General features: G+C 34.2%; 1 protein-coding gene across 1 annotated transcript in view; it reads left to right on the top strand.

The window, feature by feature from the left end:
• The first annotated feature begins 6,130 nt into the window (after positions 1-6,130).
• The window catches only part of LOC119085612, a 31,817-nt gene continuing 16,672 nt past the window's right edge, over positions 6,131-21,275 (top strand). The window contains exons 1-4 of the mRNA XM_037196035.1: positions 6,131-6,352; positions 6,664-6,829; positions 6,899-7,018; positions 7,079-7,331. Of these exons, the coding sequence (XP_037051930.1) occupies positions 6,155-6,352; positions 6,664-6,829; positions 6,899-7,018; positions 7,079-7,329 (735 nt within the window). The 5' untranslated portion in view covers positions 6,131-6,154 and the 3' untranslated portion in view covers positions 7,330-7,331. The remainder of the gene's footprint in view (positions 6,353-6,663; positions 6,830-6,898; positions 7,019-7,078; positions 7,332-21,275) is intronic.

The following is a 21,275-nucleotide window of genomic DNA, read 5'->3' on the forward strand; positions in this document are numbered from 1 at the left end:
TCAATTTCACGGATTCTATGTTCTATGTTCCACACTTAATGGAGTCTTACTGAGTGCATATGTACACTCGCGGAATTTTGAAAACCGACACATTTTCTATATCTGTGTTTTACTTGAGTTTCGAATTTCTCCGTTTAAAAATACAAAGAACCAGTAAACCACAAAACAGAAAATGACTTGGTTTTCAAAATTTAGCGAGTGTAATGCAGAAAAAAAATTTCGGATAAATTCTTGATCAGTTTCAAAAAAATTAAATAAAAAACCAAGATAAGTATTAGATGAAATGTTTATCATCGTCTGTTATCTCACTGTATTTCATCGTGCTTGTCGTTAGTCATTTACTGAAATGACTGAGAAAACCTTTCTCGATTGAAAACATTGTTAGTCTAGGGGCCACTGAAAAAGCTGTGTCCAAAGATGGGTCCGGAGCATGTTAAAGTGTTTTTCGGTAGAGGTTAGCACCCTGATGAAGAAAAGTTAAGGTGCCAGGCTGGGTTCCTGGGCAATAACTTTTGACGGCGGCTCAAAGTCCAAAAACCGTGTTATTTCACACTTTTCGTTGAATATCAAGAGAACCCGAAAAGATAAAAAGTTGGTTTCTTCGGGAGAAACATAGAGTTTTGAATGCTGAACAGCATTGCCAAATACAAAAAGTTTGTGAAAAATACAGGATGGACCGAAAAAAAATTAAAGTTCAAATAAGGTAAGCGAGGGTATAGCTGACCGTGCAGGTGTACCTGACCAGCTACATTATTTATCAGTTTTGGAAAATAATTACAAATGAAATTTAGAGCCTAAAGATTAATTTTTTCATGAAAATAATGCGATTATTATGTTTACTTATTTGATAAAACCATAAAATGAAACCAGTGCACCATCTCAGTACAAAGTTGCACATTTCTTAAGAAAATCGTAAGATCGGTGTGGTCTAATTTAAGGTTTTTATTGACAAAAGAATTATTAATGGACAAAGTTTTGGTGTTTTTAGGTAGTAAATAGTTCGACAATTAATATTATTAACATAAATAGCGTCTAAAAGTTAATATTTGATTAATTACATGGTGGTCAAAACATTGCATCAAAAATATGCCATGTTTGTGTAGTTGACCGCACCAAATTCCGTACATTTTTCTTCATGTGACAAATTCACCTTCCATGTGCATTGTTGTGTACAAAATGATGTGATTAAAATTCGTTGATATTTTGTGTTTTTATGAGTTTATGAGTTATCATTGAAATTGGTTAATATCAGTGAATTAATAGTGAAAATGTGCCGAATAATGCGAAATTATTGCGAAAAATGTGAAAAATGTCTACATTTTGTAGCGGTCAACTACTGCAACAAGACTGGTCAGGTATAAAAACATCCGTTTTTTAGTGGTCAGCTACTGCATCAAAAACAGTGCTTCAGTAAAATCAGTTTTTTACAATAAAAATTAATTAATTGTCAATATTTCTGATATTCTACGGAATGGGAACAGATCAAATTAAATTCTGACGAAGGAAAAACTTAGCTTCATCGAAATCATCCTGAGATACTGATGACCAAAGTTGAAAAATTGCTTAGCCGGTCAGCTACTACCTCGCTTACCTTACCTGTGTTTTCGACGAAAATCAGTCACTTTAAGTTATTTTGTTCGTCTTTTTAGCTTTTTTGCATATATTTTAATTCCTGTTTGTATAATTAAGTCTGTCAGTTGTAGTCTTTAGTTTTCAAGTTCGTCAGTTGCCATGTAAATAAATAACTAACACACTAACGCTAAATTAAGTTGGAAAGCCGTCCTTAGGCTAAACACTTGCTGCAAGTGAAATATTATCATTATATTCGTAATTTGTAATTTTTTTGAATAACAAAGTTCGTTTATATACTATTACTTGATCGCCCAAAACCACAACTGATGTTCCTCAGTCCTACGGAAGAAAATTGTCAAATTTTTCAGTGTGAACGGACTTGCGTCACGGCCCTTCACTAACGTAGGGCCATGATAGCATAGGGAAAATGGTAGAAAAGAATTTCCAACAGTTTTCCCTAGTTTAACAACTATTGCAGATTGCATCAGCACTTAAAGATCTCTGATTTTTGTCCACATAGTTGAATGATTAAATAAGAAACTCAAAAGAAAGATAGCCAATGGTCAATGACCATTGTTCATTCCAGAAATAATAACACTCGAATATAATTTTCCAAACATAAATATTGGTGTCTCTGGTGTCGCAATCAGTCTACCTACAATGCTAAACCAAAAGTTTGCTTAATGATCCATTGAAGGTTGACGGCCTAATCGATGCTTGTCGGATTAAGCTCGTTTGCACTAAATAGTTTGTATGAAACAACACGCGGAGAGTGTGTTGTTCGTCTTGAGTTAATTTAAGTAGCACCTGTTTGCACGTGTGTATAATGTTTGCCGATCATTTTGCGAATTTGTGATTAACTAGCATTAAACTTTCAAATTATGTGGTTCATTTCCATCTGTTGACGTCAATCACTGAATTTGTTATTTTATCCACGTGCGACTATTTTTAAACAACGATTGTAATGGACTCGCACGAGCACGATAGCGTACCTTGAAAACAAGTTTTCAGGACTTAATACCGAGCTTGTGAAGCATTTGTTTAACATTCACATAGTTTATTCAGGTAACATTCCAAAAGAACGAAGTACTGAGCCTTGGACCACTTCCATTAAAGTTTAATAACGATTGAAGCGAATGGTCCATGCAGGCAAGACGGCAGGAAGCTGATTGTATCGCCTAGTATTTTTTGTTATTTTCTTCTATGTAAATTTTAAAAATAAAATCTCAATAAATAAAATGTAAAACAAGGCATCAGAACAGTCGGAGCGTTTGCTGCGACTTAGCCCCGTACGACCCGTAATCCTATTTCGTCCGTAACCATAATAAGTCCGTAGCCGTAATACGCCCGGAACCCTAATACGTCTACAACCCTCTAATGCGTCTGTTACCAAAATGCAAGTCAAGTTGGGCATGGTCAAATTTACTGAAAGTGTTCATTTTAAAAATTGCGCATAGCGCAATTACGAAAGCCCGTACGAAGTACCTCTCAAAGAAAACCAACAATTTACCACAATATTTTAGAAACCCAAAATTTTTTGCAAACTTTCCATTGGGTATTCAATTACCTCTCAAATAAAACAAAAATTAGCAAAATCGGATGATATTTACTCGATTTATGTGCAAAAAACACTTAGGGCCGAGTAGCGGCCTTAGTCCAAGGGCCCAAATTTAAAACTTTTTTTGCCATCATTCTATTCGGCATTCAATTATCTCTCAAATGAAACAAAAACTAGCAAAATCGGATGAGATTGCCTCTATTTATGTTCAAAAATCACTTAGGGCCGAGAAGCGGCCTTAGTCCAAGAGACCAAATTTGAAACTTTTTTCGACACGTTCTTTTAGGTATTCAATAACCTTCCATAAAAAACTAAATCTAGCAAAATCGGATAAGATTTACTCGATTTATGTGCAAAAAACACTTAGGGCCGAGTAGCGGCTTTAGTCCAAGGGACCAAATTTGAAACTTTTTTCGACACGTTATTTTAGGTATTCAATTACCTTCCATAAAAAACTAAATCTAGTAAAATCGGATGAGATTCACTCGATTTATGTCCAAAAAACCACTTAGGGCCGAGTAGCGGCCTTAGTCCAAGGGCCCAAATTTGAAACTTTTTTTTGCCATCATTCTATTCAGCATTCAATTATCTCTCAAATGAAACAAAACCTAGCAAAATCGGATGAAATTTACTCGATTTATGTGTAAAAAACACTTAGGGCCGAGTAGCGGCCTTAGTCCAAGAGACCAAATTTTAAACTTTTTTTGCCATCATTCTATTCGGCATTCAATTATCTCTCAAATGAAACAAAAACTAACAAAATCGGATGAGATTTCCTCGATCTATGTGCAAAAAACACTTAGGGCCGAGAAGCGGCCTTAGTCCAAGAGACCAAATTTGAAACTTTTTTCGCCACGTTCTTTTCGGTATTCAATTATCTCTCAAACGAAACTAAATCTAGCAAAATCGGATGAGATTTACTCGATTTATGTTCAAAAATCACTTGGGGCAAGAAGCGGCCTTAGTCCAAGAGACCAAATTTGAAACTTTTTTCGACACGTTCTTTTAGGTATTCAATTATCTCTCAAACGAAACTAAATCTAGCAAAATCGGATGAGATTTACTCGATTTATGTGCAAAAAACACTTAGGGCCGAGTAACGACCTTTGAGCCCTCCCAACAAGCCCGCGTTGCATCTTACCCAAAAACGATGTTCAGCAACTTTGTTCTACTCGTCAATACCTTTCATTTGATATATCACAAGCAGCTATTGCGTGCGTATTTCGGTAGATATCGTCGAAAGACTGAAAAACACCTATAGGGCCCTAGCTCTGGAAGGGCCGACAATACCATGCCCATTTTCGAACTTGACCTTACTTTTGTCGATACCAATCAGGGAAAAAAAGAATTTTGAAAAAAGGTTGTGATTTACTCAAGCTAGGGGGTCACGGACAGACGGACAGACGGACATTTTTAGCCCCGTACGAAGTACTGGGGGCTTATAAGATTAATATGCCGTTTGTAACATGTCGATTTGGAAGCAGACAGTAAGTCAGTCTTTCGACGATATCTACCGAAATACGCACGCAATAGCTGCTTGTGATATATCAAATGAAAGGTACTGACGAGTAGAACAAAGTTGCTGAACATTGTTTTTGGGTAAGATGCAATGTGGGCTTGTTGGGATGGCTCAAAGGTCGTTACTCGGCCCTAAGTGTTCTTTGCACATAAATCGAGTAAATCTAATCCGATTTTGCTAGATTTAGTTTTTTATGAAAGGTAATTGAATACCGAAAAGAACGTGGCGAAAAAAGTTTCAAATTTGTGCCCTTGGACTAAGGCCGCTACTCGGCCCTAAGTAGTTTTTGCACATAAATCGAATAAATCTCATCCGATTTTGCTAGTTTTTGTTTCATTTGAGAGATAATTGAATGCCGAATAGAATGATGACAAAAAAAGTTTCAAATTTGGGCCCTTGGACTAAGGCCGCTACTCGGCCCTAAGTGTTTTTTTGCACATAAATCGAGTAAATCTCATCCGATTTTGTTAGTTTTTGTTTCGTTTGAGAGATAATTGAATACTGAAAAGGACGTGGCGAAAAAAGTTTCAAATTCGGTCCCTTGGACTAAGGCCGCTACTTGGCCCTAAGTGTTTTTTGCACATAAATCGAGTAAATCTCATCCGATTTTGCTAGATTTAGTTTTCTATGGAAGGTAATTGAATACCGAAAAGAACGTGGCGAAAAAAGTTTCAAATTTGGGCCCTTGGACTAAGGCCGCTGCTCGGCCCTATGTGTTTTTTGCACATTAATCGAGAATATTTGATCAGATTTTGCTACTTTTTGTTTCGTTTGACAGATAATTCAATACCGAAAGAAAATTGGGATAAAAAAAAGTTGTAAATTCGGATTCCTTAGATACATCGTACACTTTTGTTTTATACTTGAGAAGTACTTCGTACGGGCTTTTGTAATTGCGCTAAGCGCAATTTTAAAGATGAACGCTTACAGTTAATTTGCAAAAATAGACAATGATGTCAAGTACGCAATAAGGTTACGGAAGCATTTTGTTATCGGACGAATAAGGGTTACGGGCTTATTAGGGCTACAGACGTATAATGGTTAAGAGCTAAATAGGTTTTAAATAGGTGTACGGGGCTCAGTCGCAGCAAACGCTCCGACTGTTCTGATGCCTTGTTTTTATTGCGGATTCGTTATCTACGAACATATACAAATGCTTTGCCCTTACCGTCTGCTTCCAATTCAACATGTTACAAACGGCATATTAATCTTATAAGCCCCCAGTACTTCGTACGGGGCTAAAAAGGAAAATTAAGGGTGGTAGCGATGGACATAGTAACATTTTTTCACATTACACGATGACTGGCAAACAAATAGACCCTTACGAATGCTTCGTACCGTGCGAAAACTATAATTATTCGTTTATTCTGTTTGCGCATTTGTTCCATCTGTTGGCCTAATTTATTCGAAATTCCATGTGACTTTTGATTATAAAAACGTTGGAGCGCTCGAACATTTTATTCAGTTTGCTTTATCGCAATCGAAGATAGTTTAATTCTGACAAAATGTTGAATAGTAACTTCATTTTCATTATTCTAATTGCCTGTCAGGCAACCGCTGCTGCTAAATTTAATACTGTTGTCCGAAGCCATTACGAAGAGAATTTGTCATACTTCAAAAATCCACATTGTAAGCCCAGTAGACTGGATAAGGGAATCCAATGTCGTAACATTGGACCAACGATTGAAGTTCAAGGGGGATTGGTAAGCTAACTGATTCAAGGTTTTCCCTGGTGAAAATAAAAGTCATAAAAGTTCGAAAATCGTATACTCACTTATCAAAAGATAATGGATTTGAGGCCGTTAGTCTACGTTTTCTCACCTCCGCTTAAACTTCGGAAGCATTTGCAGTGAAAAACGTTGTGTTTACCTCGAATAAAAAGTTTTAAGAAATTACAATAACACTTGCCAACTTTGCCAAGGCGCTCGTTGAACAAATTTTCTAAATTTTGAGATCTTTATTTTCACCACAATTTCATTCAGTGTTCCTTAATGTATCACTTTTATTCTGAAAGTATTCGAATTATGAGCTACATTATGTGCCGTTGGCCTCAGCGTATTACGTAGCACGTTTTGCCGACGCTTGGGGTTATCAAGACCGTTGTCCAACAAACACTACATTTTTAAGAGAGTTGGATATTCAAACACCTTGGAGTGGCACCCGTGGCGCTATTGCCGTAGGTAAAGTTACACCATGCAGTGAATACGAAAATGTTCTGTGATTGATGAAGAACGTAAACGCTTTTGCAGATGGAGCATGTGGATATAAAGACCTAACACGGAGACAATGTACGTTCCCTGACGGCAAATATCCTTTCCTGTGCACGGGAATCGAAGGAAATCCAGGAACATATGGAAGAAGACTGGAAAGTATGTCAGACTCACAAATTTCCTAATCACACTCTCTGATTGTTTTTATTCCCTTTACAGCTCTTTCCTACAACAGCATACTGCAGGGTGAAAATTTGAGATGGGCGCTTTTTGTTCACTGTTGGAGAGCCAAGTCTCCAGAAGATCCGAATTCTAAGGAAATCGCTACCTCGTTCAATGTGTTCAACTTGGATCCAGAATTCACTGCTGAAGACAGAGCACTCGTCATTGCAGAATTGAAAAAACGTGGATTCAACACCCAATCATCGAATCTTATTGAATTCGATTACTCGACAACAAATTGCAGTTAATTAAAAAAAAAAAATTAAAAACTTCCATGCGTGATCGTCATTATAACCTTGTAAGATAAATAAAGGTAACATTAATAAATGGATTAAATGGATTAGAAGTCTTTTTGATTCACCGACGTTAACTTTTGTCGTTCAGTTAATCCTGTCAAAGTTAGCTGTGAGGTTATATTCGGATTAGGATCACAATCACCAACTCGTCAAAACAAACATTTGAACACAGGTGGATAATCGTAAAATAAAACACAACATTCTCTAAAACAAATGAAAATTGAATTTAACTATTTCACTCCACTCTTTATCAGAACGTATTTCTATCACATAAACAAAAAACAAGCTGATTTCGTCGTTTACGACTCATCAGTGCACCTTTGTCATGACCATGTGCATATCAGCTCGTACACTTTTAGACTAAATCAAATCAAGTGTACGAAACACATCACACGCTGACCGTACTGATAGAACAATGGGTTACTGTAAAAACGATTCGCTCGATGCTTCGAGAACCTAATTGTGAGTTTTTGGTTATTTTCATAGCAGAACTATGACCGAAAAATCGCAAACAAATATATATATATAAATATTTATTACATGCTGCGGGTGTCGAAAGTAAAGTCCTTGAAACATGAAAAGTACGGGCTTCGTCGCATACAGCGTCTAAAGGGCTATTAACATTCATTTTCCTGAGGTGGATCGTCTGGATTTCCCCCCTAGATTCTTCAATGACTATTTCGCGTTTTGTTTAAACCAAATAAATTGAGAATTCTTATATTTTTGTCTGTAATGTCTGTTTGTAAATAAGTCTGAGCTTCACGGTATTGTATGTAGTTCAGATCTTTTTGCAGTTTGACTATTTGGATTTTATTAGTGCCAACTTTAATTTCTTCGAACCACCAAGAGAATAAAATATAAATACAAAACGAGCATCCCTGGACTATTTTATTTCGTTTTAAAAATATCTGCACAATACTTAGTGGATATGAAGCAAATATAGCACACGAAAAAAAAAAAACAAATTAAAGGAAAAATGAGAGCTTTACATTTTTTACGGTGAATTTCATATTATTCTTTGAAATGGTTTTTTGTTTGAATATGTCCTATGGACATTGTCCATTATTATTATGATATTACTTGCATTCCATTGCATTTTCACTACGAAAATAGAATAAAAATATTGGTAATATTGCTATTGGGCCTGACAAAGATCTGTTAGTTTTTATTTTTGTCAGCAAAAAATTATGTTAAGTTTCTGCATCTTTTTATTTGAATTTGTGGAAAAAAATCCCATTTCGTTTTTATAAAAATCCGCCAATGATAGATTATTTTGCACCAATTATAACACTCTGTTGATTACCATCGAAAGAACAATGATGATCAGTGGTTCGGAAGAATTGCTATCTATCTGTCGGTAGGAAAAAAATTTGTATTAATTGGGCATGATGAACATTTTTAATGCATTTATGAAATGTTAGTCATAGTACGAAATCACGTTCATGATATGGTATGTGTAATAAGTTTTATACAAGCAACAAGTTAACTTCAATAGAAATATATTTCTGATTCAACCCTGGAACAGCCTTTGGAAGTAGTTGCAAAAAGTAGTTGCAAAAAAAACATAGTCTCGCAACACTGAAAATGTTTATATTAAACTAAAGTTTTGCAACTACTTTAATAGTAAAGCAAAGAAGCCATGGTTTTTTGCAACTACTTCAGCCTTTATGTGGAAGTAGTGGCTAAAGTTGTTGCAAAACTTTCATATTGAACCAAAGTTTGGCAACTACTTTTGCGACTACTTCAGCCTTTATGTGGAAGTAGTGGCTAAAGTTGTTGCAAAACTTTCATATTAAACCAAAGTTTGGCAACTACTTTTGCGACTACTTCAGCCTTTATGTGGAAGTAGTGGCTAAAGTTGTTGCAAAACTTTCATATTGAACCAAAGTTTGGCAACTACTTTTGCAACTACTTCAGCCTTTATGTGGAAGTAGTGGCTAAAGTTGTTGCAAAACTTTGGTTCAATATGAAAAACTTCAACGTAAGGGCAAAAAGGCAAAATTATTTTTTTTTCAATTTTTATTTTTTTGCATTCAGCAAAATTATTTATTTTTTGGAGCAATTTTTAACAGCAAAATTATTGTTTAATGTTAGGCAAAATTATTCTTCAGCGATAAGCAAAATTATAGTTTCGGAATCTGCAAAATTATTGGTTGGAGCAATTTTGATCTGCAAAATTATTCTTTAGCAATAAGCAAAATCATTGTTTCGAAATCAGCAAAATTATCAATTTTTTGGGACAATTTTCAGCTGCAAAATTATTGTATCGCGATAGGCAAAAAATGAGAAAATAGTTCATTTCATGTGGAAGAACTCAATCTTTTCTTCAATTTCTCAAGATTTTCTTGAGATCTCAACTCAACTCAAGATTATTAATTTTCTTCTCGCCGTAAAGGCGTTTTGTTGGTTCTTAGGGAATTCATCCTTTTACGAAATGTAACGGAAAGGAGTTTAGTTCGTCCCTACAGAATTAATCTTTTTACGAAATGAATACCAATTTTTATTGTACATAAAAAGCGTTTTAACACGCCGAGCGATCCGGCCCATTGCCCCGCAGCGAAGCGGAGGGCCGCAATGCGAGCCGGGCGCCGGAACGGTGTCGGTAACTTAGGAGTTAATTTTTTTTTCTCGCAACGTCTAATAATTAGTCTGTGTCATTTTTTTATGTAAAATTTAAATTTACTGAACCAAATTATAGACGGCAAATATATTCTGTAGGGACGAACTAAACTCCTTTCCGTTACATTTCGTAATAGGATGAATTTCCTAGGAACCAACAAAACGCCTTTACGGCGAGAAGAAAATTAGGAATGAGATGATTTGGGATCTCAACTGAACTCAATTAGTAATCTTGAGGAGAAGCTCAACTCAAGAAAATCAAAACTCAAGATTTTCTTGAGATCTCAATTTTAGCTCAACTCAAGAAAATTCTTGAGTTGAGCTAAGATATTAAACATCGCCATTCACTTTATATATTGGCTAACACATTTACTTACTAGAATATCGTTGTTGACATCACTATTTTCAGCTAAAGTAGATCTCACTGTAGAAAACCATTTATGTACAAATAAAACAAAAACAAAATATTTTTTTCTAATTATTGGAATGCCATTGTATTTTTAAATTGAAATTAAACAAAAGAGACGTTTTCTCATATATAAAGAAAGATTAACAAAAGTTTTACAAGAAAACATTTGATGTCCTAGCGATATCTCACCGCCACCGGATAAAATAACAAAAAATATACCGCCGAGTTAGAATTGAGGAAAGTTACGTAATTCAACGATCGACCGAAAAAAAGTACCGACCTCAATGATTGACCGAAAATTTAAGCTTCTCATTCTACATAAAATTTGAAAGACAACAATATTGCTCCTGAAGAAAAAATAAATTTGCAGATTTATTTCAATAATCTGCTCCTCAGGAAACAATAAATTTGCAGACAAAAGAATAAAAATGCTCCCAAAAATTTGCTAGAAATTTTGCAGATTTTTTGACATAATATTGCTCCCAAAAAATACATGCCGTTGCAAAAGTAGTTGCAAAACTTTGGTTTAATATGAAAGTTTTGCAACAACTTTAACCACTTCTTCCACATAAGGGCTGAAGTTGTTGCAAAAGTAGTTGCCAAACTTTGGTTTAATATTAACAGATTCAGTGTTGCCAGCCACAGATTTTTTTTGCAACTACTTTTGCAACTACTTCAGGGGGATCCCTGGAACTATGTAATGCATGTACTTACTGCTATTTACAGGGGTGTAACTTAGACCAATTTGTAATAATTTCAAAATTATTTTTCAGATGTCGCTAACAGCCTTTTACGATCAATATAAAGTTCAGCCTGCTTAGCGTGACCACCGAACCACGCTTCGCAGGATTACAAATACTGATATTTCGTCTAAATGTATGCTAAATATATGTTGAAACTCAAAGAAAATATTTTCACTAAGTTTCTCTAAATTTCACCGAAATTTGTCTAAAATAGCGTTTACACTAAACCACTACACAAAAGAAGCGTGACACGGGAATCGAATCCCGTCCTATTCTGTCTGTTCGGTTAATGTCCAAATTTGCTTTTTTATAAAAAAAGCGCCCAGTGACACGTGCAGACAATTAAAGTTTATTGGAAATCAGAATTAATTCGGTTAAAAGGGAAAAAGAATCATTAAACATTCCATTAAGATAGTCTACGCTTTTTTAGAGAACATTCATGCATAATAATTTCGCTGTAAATGGAAAGCAATAACGTAAATTAAATTTTAATCTTCGCCAGAAAATTCACTATAATCTAGAGATTAATTTGTTTCTTTTCAGTTTTTTTATTTATTTATTATTATTTTCCGTTTCGAATCAACACGAACGAATGGTCGTTTGCCTTCTAAGAAGGTTGTCCTTTTTATGGTCAATGTTCCAGTTTTTCATTTTTATCGTTTGATGTTTAAGACTGTGAAACTGTGACATGTCTAACATAAATTTGAATATTTATTTTAGTGAAATAAAATGAACGAGATATTATTTAAAAAAGAAAGAAGTGAAAAAAAACGGAAAATCAAAGCTAAACTTATAATGCATACAATATCGTGAAAGGAAACGATTCGTCTTTTACACGACACATTGAAAAATCGCTAAAGTTTTGAATATTTATCCGAAGCATGCAAGCTTTTGTACTTGTTTTTCTTGCGATATTGTTACCGAAGAAAGAAAGAAAAAAATTCTGTTCACATATCACATTGATAGTAAATGACATGATGCGATGCACACTTGTAGTAGCACACGTATAGATTTCATTGGTTGTTTATTCTATAAATTTTACTCGGGTTAGATAACATTTCTAAGTTGATAGTTATCAGAGTCTGATTTGAATTCCACAAAAAAGGACGCAAACTTTTATGGTAGTCAGAGAAATGATATTCTACGGTCTCTGGGGTGTGCATCCTAACCAGGGTCTTTTTTAGGGGAATAAAATTCCCGAAAATTCCCTAATTCTTATGTCGCGTTTTCTCTAAAATAGATCGAAATGCCTGCGTTATTAGACCTAGGATACTAGATATTTTGTAAAGTTAACCACGTTAAGATAATGTTATGTTATAATAGTTTGAAATATCCAGGCTTTGCTCTTCAAGAGTAATGTTGTTAATCTACCATTCGAACTATATTTGGTTCGATTGTATTAACTTATTCGACTTGATTCTGAGGAGAACCATACAGAGTTACTCGTATAAAGCCAATTGGAGCTATATTCTGATCGCCTCCTGTTTGTATACGAGTCTACAAAGGTTCTACCAATCAAATACAAAAGTCAATGTGGAAAAGATGCGTTGTTTTCCAGTCGATTTAATGTATTTTGCTAGACGAATGGTAATTTCCACTGAAATAAACCTAAGAAAACAATGGGTAATTTATACAGCGTACACTGGTTACAATGTGTGGCAACAGAGAATTTAAATCAAAGTTTAGGCTAGTTTTAATAGTCTTTTGCTTAATTTTCTTTCACTGAAACGTCGCAACACCGGTGTAAAGAAACGGGACAGTGTGCTTTGCTTATGGACCCGATCAACTACACGACATTTTTTCGTTGAAAATCTACACTATGACTAAAGTGTCAGTAGCAGAGATTGCCAAAATCCTTTTTGTGTGAGGTGCCAAACACGTAGCTTTGAGCCAACAATTTTAGCTCGTTATCGAAGCAACGTTTAAGGTGTTTTTGTTTGGCAAAAATTTAATTCACCGTCTGGATCGCACGAGTCTTCAATACACAACCGACAAACCACTTCATTTCCGTTTTACGAAAGAAAAAAAAAACATCGAGAAAAACGCATTATTAAGATGTTAACACAAGAGAGCAAACCGTATATGTATATATATCTGCTAGCGATACTTCTACCTAGATAAAATACAAAATGATTTTTTTCGTTGTTGTTGTTATTGTTGCTGTTTATTTGCTGTTTTAGCATGGCTCTTGTACAATATTTGATTTCTTTTTAGTTCTTTAGTTAAAACAATCGCGCGAAATTATAATACAACGGCGATAAAATGCATTTTATCTCATTTCAAATTCAGTAAAACTATTTTCGTTTTCACTTGGTGTAATACATTTTTCGTTTCGTTTTATTGCTTCTTTTTACCGGTTTTTATTGGTTTTATTGAAATTGAATTAAATTTTTCAATAACAGTCATTGTTAACATGTCCCTATGGCGTATTTATATAACGTTAAAATAAAGCAGACGAGGAGCGCGTAGCTCTATGAAATTAAAAAATTAACTGAATTATAATGCAAAGGTGCCGTGGGAAGCGTAGTGAAAACTCACGACTTTTGATAAACAAAAGAAGAAATATGATAATGTACAGTTATGTTAGCCATTTCATTCGTCTTCCCTCAGGTCCAAGTTTGCTATTAATTTGTACAATTTATTGTACACTATACAGCAGACGATTGTGTAATAGTGCTGGCTTCCCTCTGCTTCTCGTCTCTTGTTCAATAAATTCATAGTTGATGGATGCGTGAACTTTTCTTAAAAATAGGTACTACTTACTGGACAGGTTTGCACATTTTGTTTCATTGTCTACATTATATTATGCATATTATGCATACTGAGACAATAAAATACTCGACCATATATTTTCTCCGATTTTTCTTCCTATTTTGTAACTGCAAAAGTAAAAAAAACTACTACGTTACACGGACGTATTTTACATCCCTCATTTTCAATTTAAAGCACAGATTATTTAACGTTTTACTAAGTTACGTACCTCCGGGAAAATTTGCTTACTCACAAGAACGAGAGGGAAGTTTATATACAAAGGCGAGGGTCATAATTCCCAGAGTGCAAAATGCAAAATGTTCTTTTTTTCAAAAGTCTGTGGAGCTATCAACCATTGAAATCGTCACAGCAGCTGTCCTCAACAAAAAAAAAGGTTGCACACAAATGTAGCCAAAAACTGAGTATGAGTTATGGGAATGTGTTGAGATCTGAAAATAAGTGTCTTTGAATTAAAGTATGATGCTTTTCCTTCAGGAGGACCTCTCCTATGCAATTTAAATTTAAATTTCAGGCTCTCGATTTAAATGCATCGAAAAGTCTATCATCACAGCTTTCCTACGATACCATACACAATACATTCTTGAAGCTCCCAATAGACTCCTATTACTCGCCCCATACTAAAACGTAATGTTTATAATGACTCTGTGATATTTTCGTAAAAGATTTTCGTTTAATTATTTAATTTTTTTAATGTAATAATTCTCAGAGAAAATAGTCTAAAATAATTGTTTAAATTTACTGAAGAAGCTCAAAATAATAGATCAAAATATTGCAAAAATCAAAAGTTTCTTATTCATGCCGCTATTGTCAACAAACCAACAATACTCAGTTTTTGTGTAAAATCTTTTTTTTTGTTGAATACAGCCAGGCGATCGGCTGGGTCAGGTTAAACTCAATTGTTTTTGTATCAAGAACCGCACGGGTGATAAATTTATACACTTCCAATCGCCTAGGTCAGAATATTTTCTGTGTCAGAAATTATGCTTTTAATAGTATATTACTTCCGAGGTTCCAAAATGTGGAGTGTCACAGCCCGAACCGAAGAGGTTTTTGCTTTAATAAAATTTACATGCCTGTGCACTTTACATTACTGGTTGTGACTTTGGAAAAATGCTTACCGGACTTACTAGCTTGTAATGATATAATACGTACACAGTTCATTTGTTACATAGTAGAATGAAGTTCGAGGGTTAATCGCTTATTGTTGTCATCGCTATCTAAAACATATGACTAGCCATTTCTGAAAGGTTAAATGTTGGACTAGGTGGTCTTCATTACTTATCGATGCAACAATTTCTTCTTCTTCTTTTTCGTAACAATACATTTCCGTACGCTAAATGCGCACATGTAATAATATGTTCGTACAATGGAAAGCATACACATCACAATAAACTCTCGATTAACATTCGAAAATTTTTTGTGATGAAGATTTTGTATACTAGGACGATTATGAACGATGCGCCACATAACATACCTACATAATACGTTTAAATATCAAGAATACAGCAAAAAAAAAGAGATTCATAAAAGTGCATTCTTCTCTTCCTGCAGTTTTATCGCACTCTAGGGCACGCACGACTTACTTAGAACATAAATAAATAATATAATACAGAAAAAAAAACCATCCGAACCAACAACTAAATATATGCCTAGAAAAGATGGTTAAGATGCGAAGAAAAGACAAATGCTCCGCCCAATGGATTATGAAAGAAAATTGCTTAAGCAAAGTCTACAGGAATATAAGAAGAAGAAAAAAAAATTCAAGAAATTGTTTTGTGTGACTGCAAAATGTGGTATTGTTTTTGACAAAAGGAAGGGTTCAAGTCGTGATCGTATATAATGGTATTCATATTACATAACTGATATCATTTATTAATATAATATTATTTATATTTTAAAGACATACATATATATGTGACTGCAAGAAAGGCTTTACTCCAAGATTCAATTAGTGGAACAAAATAATAAAAATTTTCATAGAATTTTTCATTGTCATAATTTATCCATTATTCAATCCAACGACAACTCCTAGTGTATTTATTATTTATCGCTCGCTCAATTCTAATACCCACAATCATAAAATGTAAATAATTCCTCTTGGCGAAATTTAGACCTTAGCGCGTGCCCTATCATACCTGCTACACTTCATAACTTTGATGTAACATTATAATATAAACATTAAAAAAGTGTAAATTAAAATATTGCGAATATCTTTCTCGGCATCCAATATACATATATGAAGTGAGTGTATCTTTGTATATGGACGTGTAAGCTGGAAAGTTAATTAATACAAGAAATATAATTATGATAATTGAAAACTTGGCACTATAGGCAAGTAGATTTCCACACAACAATCTTGTTAATTTTTCAATTAATGTATCTGATTGCTGCTACGCATATTTGCAATTTAATTCATCTGACGGATGATCCGCATTGCATTACACTATATAATATACCTAAACGAAGAAAAAAAGGTGTAAAAACAAACATTAACTGCTGTTGTTCGTATTATATGTTTTATTGGTGCAGCGGTTGTTTTTAAAACAGATTTTTCCCCGTATAACAGCTTGTTAGATTTTCGTTCTGTTTTTTGTTTTTTATTGCATATAATGATTTGAGAGATAAGATCAGAATACATATTAGTCGAAAATTGTTATTTGTTCAACGAGGGAAGAAAAGTGGGCAATTGCATTTATAGGGTGTTACCAGAGAAAATGCAATTTCCAATTTTTTTCGAGCAAAAGGTTTCCGAAGTTTCAGCGGAGGGGGAAAATGACTACACACCCGGAATTTTGAAAACCGACATATTTTCTGTTTCTGTGTTTTACTTGAGTTTCCGATTTCTCCACGAAAGCAAAATTCACAAAAAAAAACGGTAAACCACGAAACAGAAAATGTGTCGGTTTTCAAAATTCGTCAAAATTCACCTGCGTTGTGAAAAAATATATTTTTGTTCGCCTAAATGTTTACATGAGGTCTTGATATGAAGTACTAGATTTGTTAAATTTATTATATTAAAATGATCGATTGTTGCGTTATTACCGTATTGTGATTTGATAACAAGTCTACGACTTAATAATTCAGCATATTGAGCTTGCAGACGCAACGTTTTTACTCCGAAGTTGATCTTATGCGTGCGCAATAAAAACAGTTGAAAGACTATATTGGTTCTAAAATCAAAATACACTCAGAATCGATCATTTTAATTTTAATTTACTTTACGTGTTACGGCATGTTTCATTTTCATTTACATTGCCTAATCACGTAAAGCATTGTACTTACGAGGTCCCAAGTTGTTACTTTACAAGTGGGGAATACAGCTCTTCCCTTCGGGTCGGGCTGTTTATTTATTTAGCGTATGGTATATTTTCTAACAGTGTTACAATTAAAGTGAACGTACATTCGTTAATAAGTTAATTCGTCAAGTGAAAAAGAGAGAAGTGAAACGTCATTGAAACTTGTCAACAATAGGTTTGTTCCAAGGCCATATGAATTGTCAAATTTCATCCACAGAACCATAACCTCAATGATATTTCCGTGTAAATCGCGTAGGCGACGTTTATGAAATATCACGTAATCGACGTTGCTGTGGATGAAATTGTCGTTGTTCGGGTTGTCAAAGTTCGTGTTTACAGTTACTTGGAACAAACCTATAACAGCAATCAGTCGGCAAAAAAACAAACAAACTGACATAAATATTACAGAGCCCGGTTGCAATTATCACATAACACAGATGTAACACCCCACTTATCAAATACAGAACTTGAAACCTCGGAAGTAATATACTATTATTTAGTGAGATCAGTGAATAATTGGTAGACTTTTGTTTAGTATAGTAACTGGTTTGGCGTAAGATTTTTTTTTTTGGAATCCCAGCCAACGCAATATACCGATTGTAATTAATTTCTTTTTATAAAAAAATCAAATTCTTCATTTTTACAATTCACATATTAAGTCGTTGGAAGGACGTCCCAGCTTTTTATTAATTGCACGGGCGACAGTTTTAAGCATTTTATCTTTACTTTTTACTTTCGACTTGTTGTTTACTGAGACCACAGTCGATCTGACATTCTGAAACAAGAGATGAATTTTCTCATCTGAACTGTGATCAGAGAAAGTGTGGACAAACCGTCATTTTCTTACTGCATTTGAGGATAAAGTTATTCACGCCGCACTAATGACAACAGTATTTTTGCGCTATAAACTGAATCACATAAGTCATCTGTCAGTGTTTCTTGTTTAGATAGATGACTTTTATACAGGGAGCCCCCTCAAAATTCGGCCTCCTTTTTAAGGAATAAAGGAGGATATTTCGATAATTTAAGGAGCATTTCAGGAGTTTTAAAATATGAGATTTTGGATTAAATTTGATGAATTCGAAATTGTTTTGACTTTCCAAAGTCATGTTAAGGATATATGAAGTAGATTTTTTGGTGTTTCTCAAAGAATATTCTTTGGAAAATATTTTCCGAATTTTTCACAAATATTTTATCAAAGATTTTTCCAAAAAAAGTTTACTCTAGATAAGATACCCAACGTACCCCTATGTTCACGCAGTTAGATTTTAAAAAAAAATTAGCCTAGTTTCTTACTTTTCTGTCTTTTTTTTGATTTCTTTGATTTCATCTTCTTGCTACTTGTAATGCCTGCATTTAAAATCATCTGTGCTTTGGCCACTGATTATTTATTTAATTTACGTTCGCTAACTACAACTGACGAAGTGTGACTTTTAACTTTAAAGTCTCTTCAGCTATTTCAGCTTCGATGCTTTGAATGTTGGCTTTCTTATGCTTTTCGTTTTTGTCTGACTCGTTTTGTTTCGATTTTGCTAATAACGCCTTTCGCTCTTTTTCTACATCTAAATGTAAAAAAATATCTTTTACGGGCCGACGAGCAGGAGGTCTAACAATTTTCGAATAATTGGAAAATCTTCAACTTTATCGTAGAAATACAAAGCATCCTAACTCTATCCGAATAGCCGCAATCGTTTCTTCTAAGAGCTGCTCCTTGAAATTTCGGGAAACACAAATTTATTTACGCTAAATCCTCGCTCAGGATCAGCATTCCTATAGGGATTGCAAACCGAACCCGTTTTGAAAAACCGCGGTTTCGGTTTTTTATGTAAAAAAACCGCGGTTAACCGGTTAACCGCGGTTTTTCGGAACAGCAAAATCTAAAGCAAATTCTTAAACAAGTCTAATTGGTTCCACTACTTTTTAGCGTTTAGAACGTGCTCTTTTATTTAATGCATTCGCTTTTCGTAATTAACAAAATTAAAAAAACACTTTGTTTGGGCTTTTTTGCTTTCTTCTTAAAAAAAAATGTAATTGAAAATCGTAATGCGGAAAATAGTCGCCTCTTATTACGCACAATGGATGCAACTCGGTGAAAAGTCAATGTTAAAGCATCTTCAAAATGTCTTCTCGGGCTTACTTTAAGAATATTTTTGATTTTTTTAAAAGGATCTCCAAATACTCCACAATCTTACGGCATTCTCTAAAATTTCCAGATCTTCACCAAATATACCGACCTGAAAGGAAAACGTCATCAACTCAGAGGCGACGTAACCTGTACCTCTGAGTTGATCACGTTGTCCCCTTATAATCAGACCTATCAGGCCCCTTATTTTAACGTATCTTAGTTAGTTCTATTTCACAAAATTTTGAGTCTGAGCACGGAAAACGGAAATTTGTCGTTAAAACGAACTAAGATAATTTATCTTATAATACTATTCACATTTTAAGTTAGCCTTTTCATGTTTACGAAAGCTATTGGTAGGAATAACAATTTTCTTTTACAGAGACTGATGGCTGGCGAAATTATCTGCAATTAGCTCAAAACGTTGCTGAAATGATACCAATACACAATATAAATGCTTAAATTCTCCCAAAAACTAGAGATTTCTAACGCTTCATTGAAAACCCGAAAACCGCGGTTTTCTTGATAAAAAAACCGCGGTTTTTTAACGCCCAAAATCTCCCGGTTAACCGGTTCGGTTTAAACCGGTTTGTAATCCCTAATTCCTATGATTGAGGAATAAATACGCATTGGCTAACTTAACCAAACTTTTCTCAAACACGATACACACCAGACGAAAGTTAACAATTGATTGACAATAAATGATTTTAAGTTACCAGCAGCATCAACACAATCGATAAAAAGAACAATTGAAGCAATAGGGTTTTGCAAGTACCTTTTAGAACTATCGATCTCATTTGTTAATTATTTAGGTTTCATGAGCTTTTTTTGGTGAAGTAAGCGAGGAACGGTTTTGAATATAGATATACAGTCAGAATTAAAATGTTAGAAGTTTTAACTAGAGTGAAACTAAAAATAAGGAGTTTGAGGAGATTAAGGAGGTTTCAGGAGGATTTTTGAAAATCAAGGAGATTTAAGGAATCAAGGAGGAGTGGGCTCCCTGTTTATATAACTTCTAATTTCTAGTTGGAACTATATAATTAAAGGATTTGTACAACCATTCTAGTAGTCGGGAGGGATAATATCTGTACAAGGAAGGGGTAAGCTTGAAAGCTTCGTAAAACTTAAAAATGCAAAGGGTCAAAAGTCACAAATAGTTCCAAAACTTCTTTCTCGGCTAGCAAAAATCAGCGTTAGCACAAATTCACCTACGTAACAAAATGTGTTTCCAACTAAAATTCTTACTAATTTCTGTACTTAAGTTATTTGTGCAGCAATAGGTGGCAATTTAATTATGTCACGTCTGCTTCCATTTTATTTCTATCATCTGAAACGGAGCAAAAAGTCTTGACCTACCCAAGTTTAGCCGAACATTCAGAGTCTATATTATGGAAAGGGGATGTTTTATCGAACTTCAGACAAGACAATATTTTTCCACAACTTTAACCCAACGCTGTTAATTTTAATACTTATCAATTGCATACATTCAACATTCTTTAAAGAAGCTTAACAATACTCTCATATTATTCAAGTTCGCTATTTTCTTACTTATTCCCTCTTACATACTCAATACGACCATTTTCGAATGCCAAACAATATTATGGTGAATTAAAACGGATTCATAAAGTTATGCAGATATTCGGGAAAAAAATGCGTTAAAAATTCTTGCAAAACTAATAACGGCTGATGGTATATATACTTATTGCATATCGCATACATTTCACATTGTAAAGTATACTCCAATTTCGTTGTGTTGTAAATAGTACAGTGGCAGAGAAATTTTATTAAATAAATTCTTAGAGAAACTGATTTTAGAAACGTATTTACAAACAGGTAAAAATGGTATGGTCGTTTAATTACATTGTGACGGTTTTGAATTTCATAAACGAAAATTCACAGAATCAAAGGTTGCACATTTATTCCAATTAACGAATAAA

The sequence above is a fragment of the Bradysia coprophila genome, chromosome X (genome assembly GCF_014529535.1).
Source record: "Bradysia coprophila strain Holo2 chromosome X, BU_Bcop_v1, whole genome shotgun sequence".
NCBI lineage: Eukaryota > Metazoa > Arthropoda > Insecta > Diptera > Sciaridae > Bradysia > Bradysia coprophila.